Source organism: Trifolium pratense, linkage group LG7 (assembly GCF_020283565.1).
Source record: "Trifolium pratense cultivar HEN17-A07 linkage group LG7, ARS_RC_1.1, whole genome shotgun sequence".
Classification (NCBI taxonomy): Eukaryota; Viridiplantae; Streptophyta; class Magnoliopsida; order Fabales; family Fabaceae; genus Trifolium; species Trifolium pratense.
The window spans coordinates 50,643,437-50,657,582 of NC_060065.1; the positions used below are offsets into that span (position 1 = coordinate 50,643,437).

Genomic DNA, 14,146 nt, shown 5'->3' on the forward strand with positions numbered 1-14,146 from the left:
GCTTGGACAAGTATTTGGGCTGTAGATCCACCCATACGTGAAGGGACTGAATCTTCTCCGGTGATAGGAGAGCCAGAGGTCCAACACAATCATCACCATCCAAAATTAAAAATAAGATAAAATTTCAATTGCTTAGATTTGCACTTGAGAAAAATTCAAGGACAAAATCCACTCCTGAAGCATGTCGTTCATTCATTAGAGGTAACATGACTGAAATGTGTCATGGTTAGCTTAACTCAGTTGTAACGACATCATATTATATATGCAAGAGCCGAGTTTCGAACTTCGAACATTCTGACTTATTTACTTTTAAGTTGAAATTTCTAGACACTATATGCGCTCTACTAGAAAAAAAGACCGACATATATAATAAGTCAATAACAATGATGGAAAATGATATAATATTTAAAAGCGTTTGACTAACTCAATTGGCCAAGATGAAAATTTCATATCATTTTCTTTGATGTTTCAAATCTAAGACTCAGCAAAACTTGATTTTTTTTTCCTGTCATATATCTTGTATTACTTTTCCATTTTACAATTTTCTTTATGTCGCTAAACATGTTGAACCGATCATATCCTGTTACCTAAAAAATTTCAAATATATATACTGTACAAATATTAAAAATAAATATTGAAAATTGTCCATTAATTTTGAAATTACACACAAATAAATAAAATTACATTTGTATCACAAAATACTTGCTTCCAAATTAAAAAAGCTTGATTCTAGATATACAATTACTCTCAACACCATTGGAAGTTATATTAACAGAAATGTCACATGAGCAAGAAGCTATAGCCTTCAATTTAATATATTTCAAAACAATTGCTTTCCCAGGCAATTCAGTTGTTGATGTCAAATTAAATCTCATCTTATTTTTTATAATATCTGACCAAAAATTTGGATTTTGTATCAACTTTCCAACCATAAAATTTGCTGAAGTGTTCACATTAATTTCACTACGTGAAGGAACAAATTGTGACTCAATTGGAACATTCCCTACAATAGTATCATTATAAGTGATATAACCTGTAGAATTTTGATACTTGAAGCTTCCATAATTTGGGTTCATTATTGTGATAATCATGCCTAAAGTCACATTCATAGGCATATTGGGTGAAAGGAAATTAAAGTGAGCAAAATTAACACCAATAGTAGGATCCTTGGGCTTAAAGACTGTAAAAATCAAGGTTATAGTCACAATTGAGACAATGATCAAGAACAATGTAGACACAATCAAACAAATTTTGAGGCCTCTTTTAGCCATATGGTTTTGATTTTTTGGGTAATATGAAGGGAATTGGGAAAATGAAAAAAAAAAATTGATATCTATGTATGAACTCAAGTTGCTTGCTTTGTTGACTATTGTTGGATAGAACTTGTTTTTGAAATGCAAAATCTATTTGAATATATATATAATGATACTGTTTTAGTGTATTGGACTCATACTTTGCTATCTATTGGTGTAGTGGACATATAACAAAACAAATGTTAGCCCAAAATAGTGGCACTTAATTGACTCCTAATTTGTGTTTGACTATTGAGATTAGATCCATACAATAAAAAGCATATTTTTGGGTTATCATGAATTTCCATCGCCGTTAGCAATAATTATAACCAATCTCCTCGGAAAACTTGTGGGGTACACAAAGTGAGGTCTTTACTTCCAACTGAATTTTCTCCATGCGCATGAGCAGAAATCGAACCTCCAACCACATATTTAAGGGGAACAAGACTCTTACTACTTGGGGCAATTCATTGTTGATAATAAAAAGCATTTTTAATTAAAACATTAGATTGAAGTGATTAATAATTTTACACTAAGATGCATTGTTCCGAAAAACCCAAATTTAATTACTAATAGAAATAACTCTGGGTCTGTTTGGTTCGAAGTAGATGGAAGGGAGGAGAGGGGGTAACCTTGAAAAGGTTCTTTTTTATTAATTTTTTTTATAAAAAAAACGTTTTTTATTCTTGAAAAAAAAAATTAAAAACAAAAAGTCTTGATTATTAAAGAGATTTGATTGGTTAAAAAAACGTTTTAAATTGGTAAAGATAATATTTTAAATTCATAGAACATTTTAAATTGTGAGGGAACATTTTAAAAAAAATTATTTTTAAATTTTGTATTTTTTTCAAGAATAAAAAATGTTTATTTTTTATAAAAATGATTTAATAAAAAGAAAATTTTTTGGTAGAGATTACCCCCTTCCCTCTATCTACTTCGAATCAAATAGACCCCAAATTTTTACTTATATCACGACGGAACTCTAAACTACATCTTTAACTACATGTTTTCATCCATAAGATTCGAATTTGAGAGATTGCTTATAGTTATAGGCCCCATAGTTATTTTGTACTTGCCTATACAAAATTAAGCATAACTCTAAATTGTCGTTGTAGTGTAGTGGTATAAAAAAAAGAAAAAAGCATAACTCTGAATAGTAATATAGTATTATATGGCTTTTTCCAAAATAAAGTACTCCCTCCGTTCAAAATTTTAGTCTTTTTAGAGTTTTGCACGGAGATTAAGAAATAATAAAAATGATAAATAAAGTCATTTTTACCCTTACTTTATTAAAAAAGAGAAAATATATTTAATTAATAATTTAACTTTAGTAAGGGTACAAATGGTAAAGTATCACTAAATATGCGTTGGTTTCTTAAAAGAACTAAAATTTTATGACAAAACTAAAAAAGTAAAAAGACTAAAGATTTGCGACGTATGGATTATTATATATGATGTTACTGATACGGTGACAATAAAAATGCAAAGACAAAATCAAGGATATCAGTATATGTCTTTTCTTAGTGTTATCTTGACCTCAGTCCTTCGTAAAATTTAATGTCAATGTTATATTTTTATATATTTTTTTATATTATAATAAATTTAAATTTTTAAATGAATTTTATATACAGAATATCCGTATCCAACGATAAACATCAAAGTACCTATGAATTTGCCTTCTTCGTTGTATATCTAACTTTTGTATAAAGAAATTTATGATACTTTATAATTTTTTTTTCCTTCCTCATCTTTAATTTAACTTTCTTTTCTTCACTTTGCTTCATCTATCGTTGGAAGAATGATCTTCCTTTAAAAGTTGGAGTTTTTTAGTGGAAATTAATTCTTGAGAAATTATCCACAAATAGAGGTGGGAATAGATTAGGTCGAGGTAGACTTTGTCAAGCTCGAGTCTAGCCTGTCAACAACTTGAAGGCCTGAGTTTTGCCTGTGGCCTATTATAGGCTTAATTTTTAGGCCTGACCTTTTGAAAACCTGATGTGGCTTGTTAGCCTTTTTAAAAGCCTATTTCATATAAACATATTTAAATAAATAATTATATTTATTTTTAAATATACTTATGAACTAATAAACCAATGTTCATTTTGATTTTTAACATGATATTTTAGAGAATTTAACTATATATGTCATCATATTTCAATTCTAGTTTATAATAACACGTTTATATATGTTAAAAACTAATGTAGATTAATAAACTTAAATTACTTAAAAATTAATAGATTTATATCACAGTTTGATCTTCTGCAACTGCGATTAGGAGGGAACTGATAAAAACCAAAAAAATAAAAATACTTCTTTCAGTCACAAATACTAGCTCAGTGAGTGATTATTTCACAAAAATAGAGAAAATGTAAATATGAAAGAGAAAGAGATTGAGAAGTATGTTTAATAAAGTATCTTTTTTTAATAACAAGTATTTACTAAAGTCTCTTTAAGATTTTGTGTTCTAATATGTAGTTGAAAATTATGATATAGGTGATCAAATGTCTTAATTTTTTCGGTTGGATATATTCTTTGTTGTAGCTCAATACTTAGAAAAAAACACAAAAATCGTGGTTGGGAAGGTTATCGTAGCAAAAGCCATTGGAATTTTTATTTGATACATTGGAAAAATCCATTTTGTTATAAATAAACTGGGGACGATAAAAGAATAACTGAAAGATAAAAATCAATTATTCACAATTCTTCCGATATTCGCAATTGTAACAAAATCTTTTTAAAGAAATATGACCGGGAAGTTGCTTCTAAAGTATGAAATGGAGTTTTAGAATTAGGGGTTGAGGTGACCTCGTTGGCTGTGGAGAAAGCTAAAGAGTTGAAGACAAAAGGAAATTCAGAGGTGCATTCAAGAAATTCAGGCTAATGAAAAGAGGGATGCAGAAGAAAGATTTAGAAGGGAGCAACAACAATCTCTCCATCAATGAAGATCGTCTCTTTGAATATGAGAGAGTGTGGGGTGGAAGTGTTAAACAGCGGTAGTTGAGTTCGTTTCTTCAAAAATGTGTTTTCGATGTTTGTTTACTTCAAGAAACAAAGAAAGCGATGATTTTCTCATTCACAACCTATGGGGGGCACAAAAATGTTAACTGGGTGCTTTCGAAATAATATTGTATTTAGAGGAGATCGGGTTAATGTATCTTCTTTAGTGAACAAAATTATTTACATTTATTGGTTTTGGTTTTTAGGCCGATTAGGGAATAATGCTAATTTAGCATTTTCTGACTGGTGTAACAATCCTTTAGTCTGTCTAGGATGATTTTATTTGAATTGTAAGCGATGAGTACCCCTTGTACTCCTTATAATTCAATTTTTTGCTTATAAAAAAAAAGTCTTAAATTTTTAAAATAAGAAATTAAAATTGTGCAAAACAAAATAGAGGATCAAAATTGTGAATTTTGTAAAATTTAGAGATCAAATTGCGCATTTTATAAAATAAGATCAAAATTACATTTAAGTCAAAAGGTTAAAAATTTAAAAGTATTATTAAGAATTTCTAACTATTTATTGCAAAGAGATAAACATATAGGTTACCAAAAAAAGAAAAAGAGATAAACGTATACACAATGGATTAAATAGTACTTATGAGTTAATAGAGGTAAACGAATAATTTCATTAATAGAGATAAACATATAGGTTACCAAAACAAAGACGAATAATTTCATTAATAGAGATAAAATATTTTGTTTACTTAAAGAGATATGAATTTATTGTCTTGCTATAAACAATAGTTATTCTTTAGGTGGAGGATATGAATAAATCATCTTAAATGGACAAAGGGAACGGATATGGTAACGTTTTCTAGTATTTATTTTCGTTTAACAAACGGAATTTACGAGCACAAAAGTAAATATTTCCGGTCATAAATATACACAAAGTTTACTTTTTTAGATTCATTGACAATCTAATGTATTTGGTCCATAATATGTAAATTCTCAATGAATCTAAAAAGTTAATTTTCTCTTATATTTAGGACTAGAGGGATTATATTTATTTCACTGAACGACAACTTTAATGAAAGATATGTTATTATATAAATAAAATGAAATATATGACTTTTCCCACTAGTTAATTGATTTAGTGGAGATTGACACTGAACTTGGTAGAGAGAATCATATGGTTCGATCCTGAAACTGCGATCAGGGGGAGTTATAGAACCACTTGATGTTGGAACTGACCCCCGAATCAGATTATACGGTCCAGGCGGACCGGATATTAGTGGTGAAAACAAAAAAAAAAGGTTTTTTTTCCAAATAGCCTAGTGACTACAATTTCATTTTTTTAAAGTAAAATATTAAAAGTACAAAAGTTCGAACTTCGATCCTTGCATTTTTCATGCAATGTCCATACCATACTCACGAGGTATGAAAGTATTTTAATAACATTGAAAAATGATATCAAAAGAGAAAAATATCATTGAAATTATAATGAATATTGAATATAGTAAAATCTAGGTTTAATTAGTAAAATGATCCCTTAAAGATATTTTTGGTTTCATATTGGTCCCTTAAAGAAAAAAAAGGTCTGAATAGGTCCCTTAAAGAAGAAAAAAAAATCCGAATAGGACCAAACTGATTAACAGATATGTCTTTAAGGAACCTATTCGGACATTTTTTTCTTTAAGGGACCTATTCAGACTTTTTTTTCTTTAAGGGACCAATGTGAAACCAAAAATGTCTTTAATGGACCATTTTACTAATTAAGCCTAAAATCTAAACTATGAAATCCTGCAAATACATCTCAACTAATAATCATAGGCAAGGTTATCAAAACCAAACCGGACCGGACGGTCGGACCGTAAACCGGTCATGAAAACGGTTTCAGTTATGAGCAAAATCGGATAGGAAACCAACCAGCAAAAAAACGCGTGAACTAGTTTCGAACCGGGTTGAACCGGCGAACCGACCGAAACGGTCCAAGCGGTTCTGCAGATTTTGTTTTAATAAAAAAAACATGGCAAAACGACGTCGTTCTAACTTTTTTTAAATAAAAATAAAAAATCTGAAACAAAACAACACGTCGTAGTAATAGGAAATGTTTGTTTTTCATCGTAGGAATTGATTTTTTTGAATGCAGTATGTTGTCGATTGATGTTATGGTGCTATTTTGTGTTATTGAATTTAGTTTATTATATAATTTCTAATTTGGTTTGAATTATAAATATTTTTTTATTTTAACTTGTGATATTTTATCTTTTTAATGTGTGAAATTGTGAAATATTGAGCAATTATTCATATTTTTTATTTATATATTAATTAAAATATATATTTAATTAAAAACGGTTCGATCCCGGTTGAACCCGGTCCGACCAATTGAACCTTGAACCGATGAGCTCGACGGTTCGATGACCGATCCGGTTCTGACAACCTTGATTATAGGAAGTTGATATGCAATGATCTATAAAAATTTAAACCTTAAATTTTTCATTTCAACACACTTTCTTTTTTTGACAAGCACTTCTACACACTAAAAGTGTGTTGAATTTCTTCATTAGACTATTCAACCCAACATTAAAAAAACAACAACATAAACTATAAAATTATAATTCATTATCGAAATTACATAACATAAACTAAAAAAAACATAAATAAACCTACTAGTGTATCACCAAATATCTCCTTCAAATCCTTGTTTCCATACTAAGTAAACATCTTGAGTTTCGATTGGCAATTGCTCTCAACATTATTGGAAGTCATATTCACAGAAATGTCACATGAATTGTAGACCATAGACTTCACTTTAATAAATTTGAGAATAATCACTTTTCCAGGAAGTTCAGCTTTTGATACCATTGTAAATTTCATACCGGGTAGTTCTGCAAGAAAAAGTGGATTTTCTATCAACTTACCCACCATAAAATTTGCATTAGTGCTCACATTAAGTTGACTACGTGGTGGCACTAAATGTGACCCAATTGGAACAATACCTACAATTGTTTCATGATAATGGATATAACTAAATCCATTATTGAATTTGAAGCTTCCATAATTTGGATTTCCCATTGTGATCACTAAAGGTAGAGTAATATTTGGGGCTATATCTGGTGAAAGAAAATTGTAAGGTGCAATGTGGACAACAATATTAGGATCCTTAGGTTTGAAAACAGTGAAAATTAAGGTTATGGTTATGATGGCCAAAATGATGAAAAATATTGCGGATACACCTAAACAAACTTTGAGGTTTTTCTTAGCCATGGTTTTGGTTTTTGGGTAAGGAATGGATTGGGAGAAAATAAAGATTTGAGAAAAATCAAGAATGAACAATTTGTTATATAGATAGATAGATAGATGGAATGGAACTTGTTTTAGGTGGAAAATTTGTGGATGTATATAATAATGAAAATTGATGTTATGGGGCTTATACAATTAAATTATTATTATTATTTTCTAAAGAGATTTAATTATTTTTTGACCTGATTTAGAGATTTGATTTAGGAATTATTTATTTTTTAATTTTTTTTTGGGTCAAGGATTTAGGAATTTATTTATGTGTATGGTTAATGGAAAGATTTTTACATATTTTGGATAGTTGCATCATTAAAAAGTCTTAATGGTTTATAATTACCTTAAAAGTTTTTTTTTTTGAGTAAAAACGGGTAGAGCTGGAACCCAAAAGTTATAGTACACATAAGGTCATTTCGTTACTGATTAAGATTTTATTTTTCTATCTTCAAATTTTTCCCCTTGTTCTATAATTGAATTTATTATGTTATCGAAAAGAGCAGTGCTATATAGCGACAACTCCTTTCACGAATTTTCACAAAGTGACGTGGATGGCTTTCATTAATGAAAAATTTGCTGACTTGCTGCCGCAACCATTAACAAAGTTAATAAGACTCTAACCAACCGACATTCATAAGCGTTTGGTACTCTGTTTTCATCCGTGAACTTGTGGTGCAAAACATAGCAAAAATCTTGACTAAATATGTGAAATTGTTGTAGGAACATAGCAGAAAAAAACCATAAAATCAGTAGTAAACTTTGGTCTATCAATTCAAGCACGCCCAAAAACACCGCATAACTACTTGAACCTGCCTATCTCATACAAGTACAGCAGAACAATACCCATTTTTTTTTCATACAGTAGCATTAAAGTACCACAAATAGAGTAACCAACAATCACAAATCAATTCAATTCACAATAGAAATTTATCCAATTTGCATAGAAAATCAATTAAGGAAGGAAAACTATGAACAATGGTAATTAACAATGAACGACGGTGATGACATGATGACAGACACAGCTGGTCACAACGGCAGCCATGGGTATGATTTTGGGAAGATTCATTTATTTTGGGAAGGTTCGTTTGATTTTGAGAGAGAAAGTGAAAATATAGGGACACGTCAGTTCGTGAACAGTTCGTGGGTATTCTGTTCGCGAGAAATAGCATTATTCTATCTAAAAGAATAAGTAAAAAGCCACACTCACTCAAAGAATGAGCGCAGCTATGCTCCATTTCTACTAGCTCCTTTTATTCCTGTCCATTGAACAGATGAATGACATGTGGGAAACTAAAAATAGAGGGTTGAGATTTAAAGGTTATAATTAATTATTCTTTTAACAAAAGCATAAGAAAAGGAACCCAGAAACGACACATGCGCCGCTTCTTCTTCTTCTTCTTTCTCTGTACAATCATCGTTTCATCTTCCGCTCGCCGCCGCTCGCCACCGCTCGCCGTCATCACAACAGCGGCGTCCTTCCTCCATTCTTCTCCACACACCACCTCGTCATCACGACTCTGGCTGTTTTCACTGCATTTGAGTTGAAACAAAGATGAATTTTGACAAATTTTAATTATATAAAAAGATAATTTTTCAATCCATTTAAATTAAAACATCTGTTGTAACTATGAATTGGGGAATTTTCTCACTGCATTTGAATTAAAACTGTTTATATAAGGATTTTCTCACTGTATTTTAAAGAAGGGGTCAATGTCAATTTAACATATTTCAAAGAAAGGATCTAACATTACACTTATAGCAACTGTTTTAATTCAAATGTAGTAGTGAAATTTTCATGGATTCAAATGAAGCAAATGAGTGAAAATTACATGGCAGCACAGTAACAACACAATTCTTAATTCTATTTGAATTTTTCTCTACTTGCAACTATGTTGCCTAGGTACGGGTACGTACCGGTACCGGTACTGGTACGTGGTACGATATTTTTAGAAAATTTAAGGTACGGGTACGTTAGTATAAAATATTAGAAAAATTATTTTTAAGTGAATTATTATCATCATGCTTTGAAGATTTAATTTTTTTTGTCTATCGTCTCAACTATTTTCATAAAAAATGAGAGATAATTGAAATATAATAAAAAATTATAATATTTTAAGAGAATTTTCAACCGTCAATATGTTTTTTCCGTATTCATCATCATAAATCAACCAAATAAAAATGGGTACGGAATCGGTGCGTACCATACGAGTACCATGGAGTTTCCGGTACTGATACGTACCCGGTACGGGTACTTCACCATTTTAGGAGTACCCATGCTACATAGACTTGCAATAACAAAGAGGATCAAGAATAAAAAAGAGTGTAGTTTTGAAAAGGAATAATACCTTGATCATGAATATTAGTAATGACGTTGGGTTGCTCTGCAGCAGCTTCGACATGGTTGGGTTCTGTCATTGCGGCAAAACGGGCCGGCGGCGAATGCGAAATGACAAGATGTTGAGGTGGTGCGTGTGCGTGGTGGTCGATTGAGAAAAGGGGAGGAAAACCGCCGCCCTATGACGGCTGGAAGGGGGTGGCAGTGACGGTGGCTGAGGTTGACAAAGTGACGAAGGAGGAAGAAGATGTTTTTAATTTTTAATTATTTAATTAAAGTCATTAAATTCCAACCATCAGATTCATTTTTGCCACATGTCCTCAATCAATTAAAGGAAAAGGAAGAAAAGGAGCTCTAGGAAAAGGAGCAAAGCTGCACTCCTAAAGGATCAAACCAAAAATAATTGAATTCATGAGGTAGTTATGTAGGTCAATGTTTGTTTGCATTTCCATATAATTTTTTTAAGGGTCATCCTAACCGCCACCGGTGCCCCTACCGGTGCCCCCGGGGCACTGGTTAAGGAAACCAAAAAAGAAAATTTTAAAATTGAAAATAATACTTTTTAGACTTTCGATGTATTGACTGCATAAATTTCAATATGATATTACTATATTTGGTTCCTTAAATAGTGCCCTCGGGGCACTGTTTAGCATTTTCCTTTTTTTAATAGAGATAAAATGACAACCCATTAGAAATTTATACATACAAGGTGGATGGATTAGGGTTTCAACTCTCCGACTTAACAATTTCTATATTTCTGGTAGTTGAGCTAGAATTTATAAACCATTTTCATATAATTTTGATTTACGGTAAGGGAACTTTTCAATTCAATTCTTATTCTTACTCTTATTAATTTGGTTAATTTACCGCGAGTTTGTACCTATAAAAAGTTACAAGATTTTAGGTTTGCCTCCATTCGGTACAGTCTTAATATTCATATTAGTCTTTGTGATTGATGTCGAACAGTTTGAGCCTCTATTGTATTTATTATATTTAGAATTTTTCTCTTCCCACCCCATGTTGCTTTTTTACCCCTATTTTTGTCCTTGTATAAAACTTCAGAATGCATTTTCTGAAGTTTTTCTAGTTCAAATTCAGAAAATGCATTTCGAAAAATTTATTCAAAGGCAAAAATGAAAAACCAATGGTGAAAAAGAAAAAAAAAGGGGTGCAAAGAGAAAAGTTTATATTTATGAGTACTTGACAATATGGATGAGCATCATGAATAAACCAAAATAATCGTCCATAACCAAATATCATAACCGGTTTGGTTTTCACAAAATCAGTTATTAAACCGGTTATGTCCATAACCACTTTTATAACCGATTTTTGCTTTTAAAAATCAATTTTTGGTTAAATAATTGATTTTTTTTTACAAAACCAATTTTTGAGTAAAACATTCAGTTTTCAAAATTGATTTTTTAAAAATTCAGTTTTCAATTCAAGAATTTTTTCAAAAAAAAAAGAGTATCCGATCTTTTTTCGGGAAATATTTTATGACTATTTGACAAACCATTAGAGTTTACAAGAGGTACAAATCTAATTTGCATGTCTTTTATCCTCTTAGATCTAATTATAAAAATGAATTTGTACCCAAAAAAGAAGTTATCATGAATTATGCCTCATAAATATTTTTTTGCCATGAATCAAAAAACAAATATGTTTATCCAAAACAGTGCCACTTGACTCAACACGAACGTAACACGACGAATGTAAAGATTATGCAGGCCACTGATTTACATGATCCTTCCTTGGTTCCATGTCCCATTGTACACACGAGATTAATTTTTATGCAACCTCGTTTAAATGTTTTGCATATATTTTCAATAATAAAATCGTATCAAATAGATTTATGTAAAAATAATCTATAAACTAACTTAACAAAAATATTATAGGGTGATTCTATATAATTGAAAATAGTTCCGTCAATGCTAACTTTAACTTAGTTTGTAGGAACTTCATATTTTTCAGACAAGAGTTAGCATTTGAATCTCGGATACACCACATATTCTCTTATAGTCATTAGGTTACTTGACAAAAAAGTATGTTTGTAAACATATTTTACAAGTTATGCTAATTAAATATCTAAATTGTAATATATTCTCTTTACCCCAAATTTTTGGTTTTTTAGTGTTTTGCATATCGATTAATAAAGTTATTTTTATTCTTACTTTATTAAGAAAGAGAAAAATTCATATTTAATTGATGTTTTTAATTTTTGTAAAGGTACAAACAAGAGCGGATCCTTTTACAAGTGAGGATATACAATTGCACACCCTGAATTTTTGCTATTTGCACCTAAATTCTTATATTATATCTATTTTGAACCCCTGAAAGTGGTGCTTGATTATAATTTTTGTAAATTTAATCTTTTTCCTTCCCTCCCCTCTATCGGACCAAACAGACCCTTTATGGAGAGGGAGAGAATTTTAATTTATACATGTTTACTTCAAAACAAGCTAGGGGAGAGGAAGTGAGAGATCATAATTAAATATGTGTTTGGTTCACCAAAAAAAAGATGAGTTTATTAATTAATTTATATTTTTATCCTTATAATTTACAATAGTCTCATAATATAAATCATACCACACATTGAATTAAATCTCTACGACACAAATCAAATTATTTGTTGATAGTAATTTTTTTAATCTTGATGATTCCTGTAATTCAATAAATATTTATAAAATTAAATTATGTATAAATATATTAAATAATTTATTAACGCACAAATATATAATATTAGTATTAGGGGGTGCAGTGCACCCCTTCACTTATGAGTGGCACCACCACTGCAGGTACATGCGGAACTAAGATCAAGTATTGTGGGCATTGGAAAGGGATTTAGATTCCATCTTGCGGACTCTCCATTGGAGGAGGCTAGGTCCAGGTAAATCCTGGCTGTCCATTTTAATAAAATTAAAATTAAGGAATGAGATTTTTTTTTATTTGAATGATAAATAGATATTATATATATAATTGGTAAAAAAAAGTCATAATACAAAAAGTACTAGATCTAGATGTACTCAAAAGCAAAATAAAAAGCTAAAAACATTAACAAAGAAAGACTCCCAAGACCAAGAGCTACTAACCACCACAGGGTCTCAGAGCAGCCACCAAACGAACGAGTGAGGAAAAGCTGAACTATAAGAGAGCATCCTCCAAGAGAAACTACTCAACCTGCACGAGAAAATTCATACACCACTTCATCACGTAACTTTACTGGACCAGCACAAGAGAAGTTACACCTCCCACTCGTAGAAAGAACATGGGATATCATGGTGTTTATCTAGAAAGCATTTCCAAGAATCAAGGGATGAAATTGTATCGTAGAAATAATGCACAGGAGATGATCTTTTTCCATTGGAAAGATTCCCACCTCATGGCATTTTAAATGTGTTATCCAGAATATTAAAGAAAGCATTTAAATTTACTGTGGATTTTATTGTGAGATAGACGACCCTTAAAACTACTTCAAGTAAAATGACCAAACATAAGAAACCGTGTTCTCACAAATCACAATCAACATGTTTTTATATCATTTGCGTTTGACACTTTTAGCCTTTTAGCGCCAGAGGTTGTTCTGAAAAGAATTCAAAGACTCTTGTATAACAATGTAAAGAGGATTGGTTTTGCAACATTAACAACACATCTTGTTGTCTATTTATCTTTTGATCAAATGAAGTTATCTTGAATATATAAACAAATAATTGAATTAATAGTAAAAAAAAATACTAATGACATGAATAATGTTTGTATCTTGATTGGAATCAAAGATACACTTAAAATTAACTGTCATACATTCTAACATTTTCTTTTTACCGAAACAAGCATTATTTTCCAAAACTTTAATATTGGTATTCAGAAAATATATATAAAGGTAAAAGGAAAACCACCTGAGTTCGATTCCTAACGAAAATAATTTTTGATCAAATTTTATTTATTCGCAGTCAAAATCTAAATTATCGAGGTCCATTCTCCTGAAAATCAGAAGATTAAACAAAAAAAAATCATATAGAGTTCCTAGAGGATTAATGGAGCCAGGGACATTTTTCTTTTTAAATATTTGTTAATTCTAGCTTATGCTATGTAGATAAATACTCACGAGGTTCAACCAAAGGCCAAATTTGGCCTAAAGAACAAGTAAAGTCCATATCTATTGGCCACTCTTTTTCCTTCCCCCAATTACCTCCCAAAAAGTCAACAACTCTCCTAGTAGTAGTAATATTCTCTTATTATCAGAAAAAAATTGTTATTGTAGAGCCATTTTATTTTTTAACAATGTT

General features: G+C 30.5%; 1 protein-coding gene across 1 annotated transcript; it reads right to left on the reverse strand.

Annotated features, from left to right (window-relative positions):
• Positions 1–6,946: 6,946 nt before the first annotated feature.
• Positions 6,947–7,501, reverse strand: LOC123896581. Its single transcript, XM_045946952.1, has one exon. The coding sequence runs from the start codon at positions 7,499–7,501 to the stop codon at positions 6,947–6,949; it is 555 nt and encodes a 184-aa protein (XP_045802908.1).
• Positions 7,502–14,146: the final 6,645 nt, after the last annotated feature.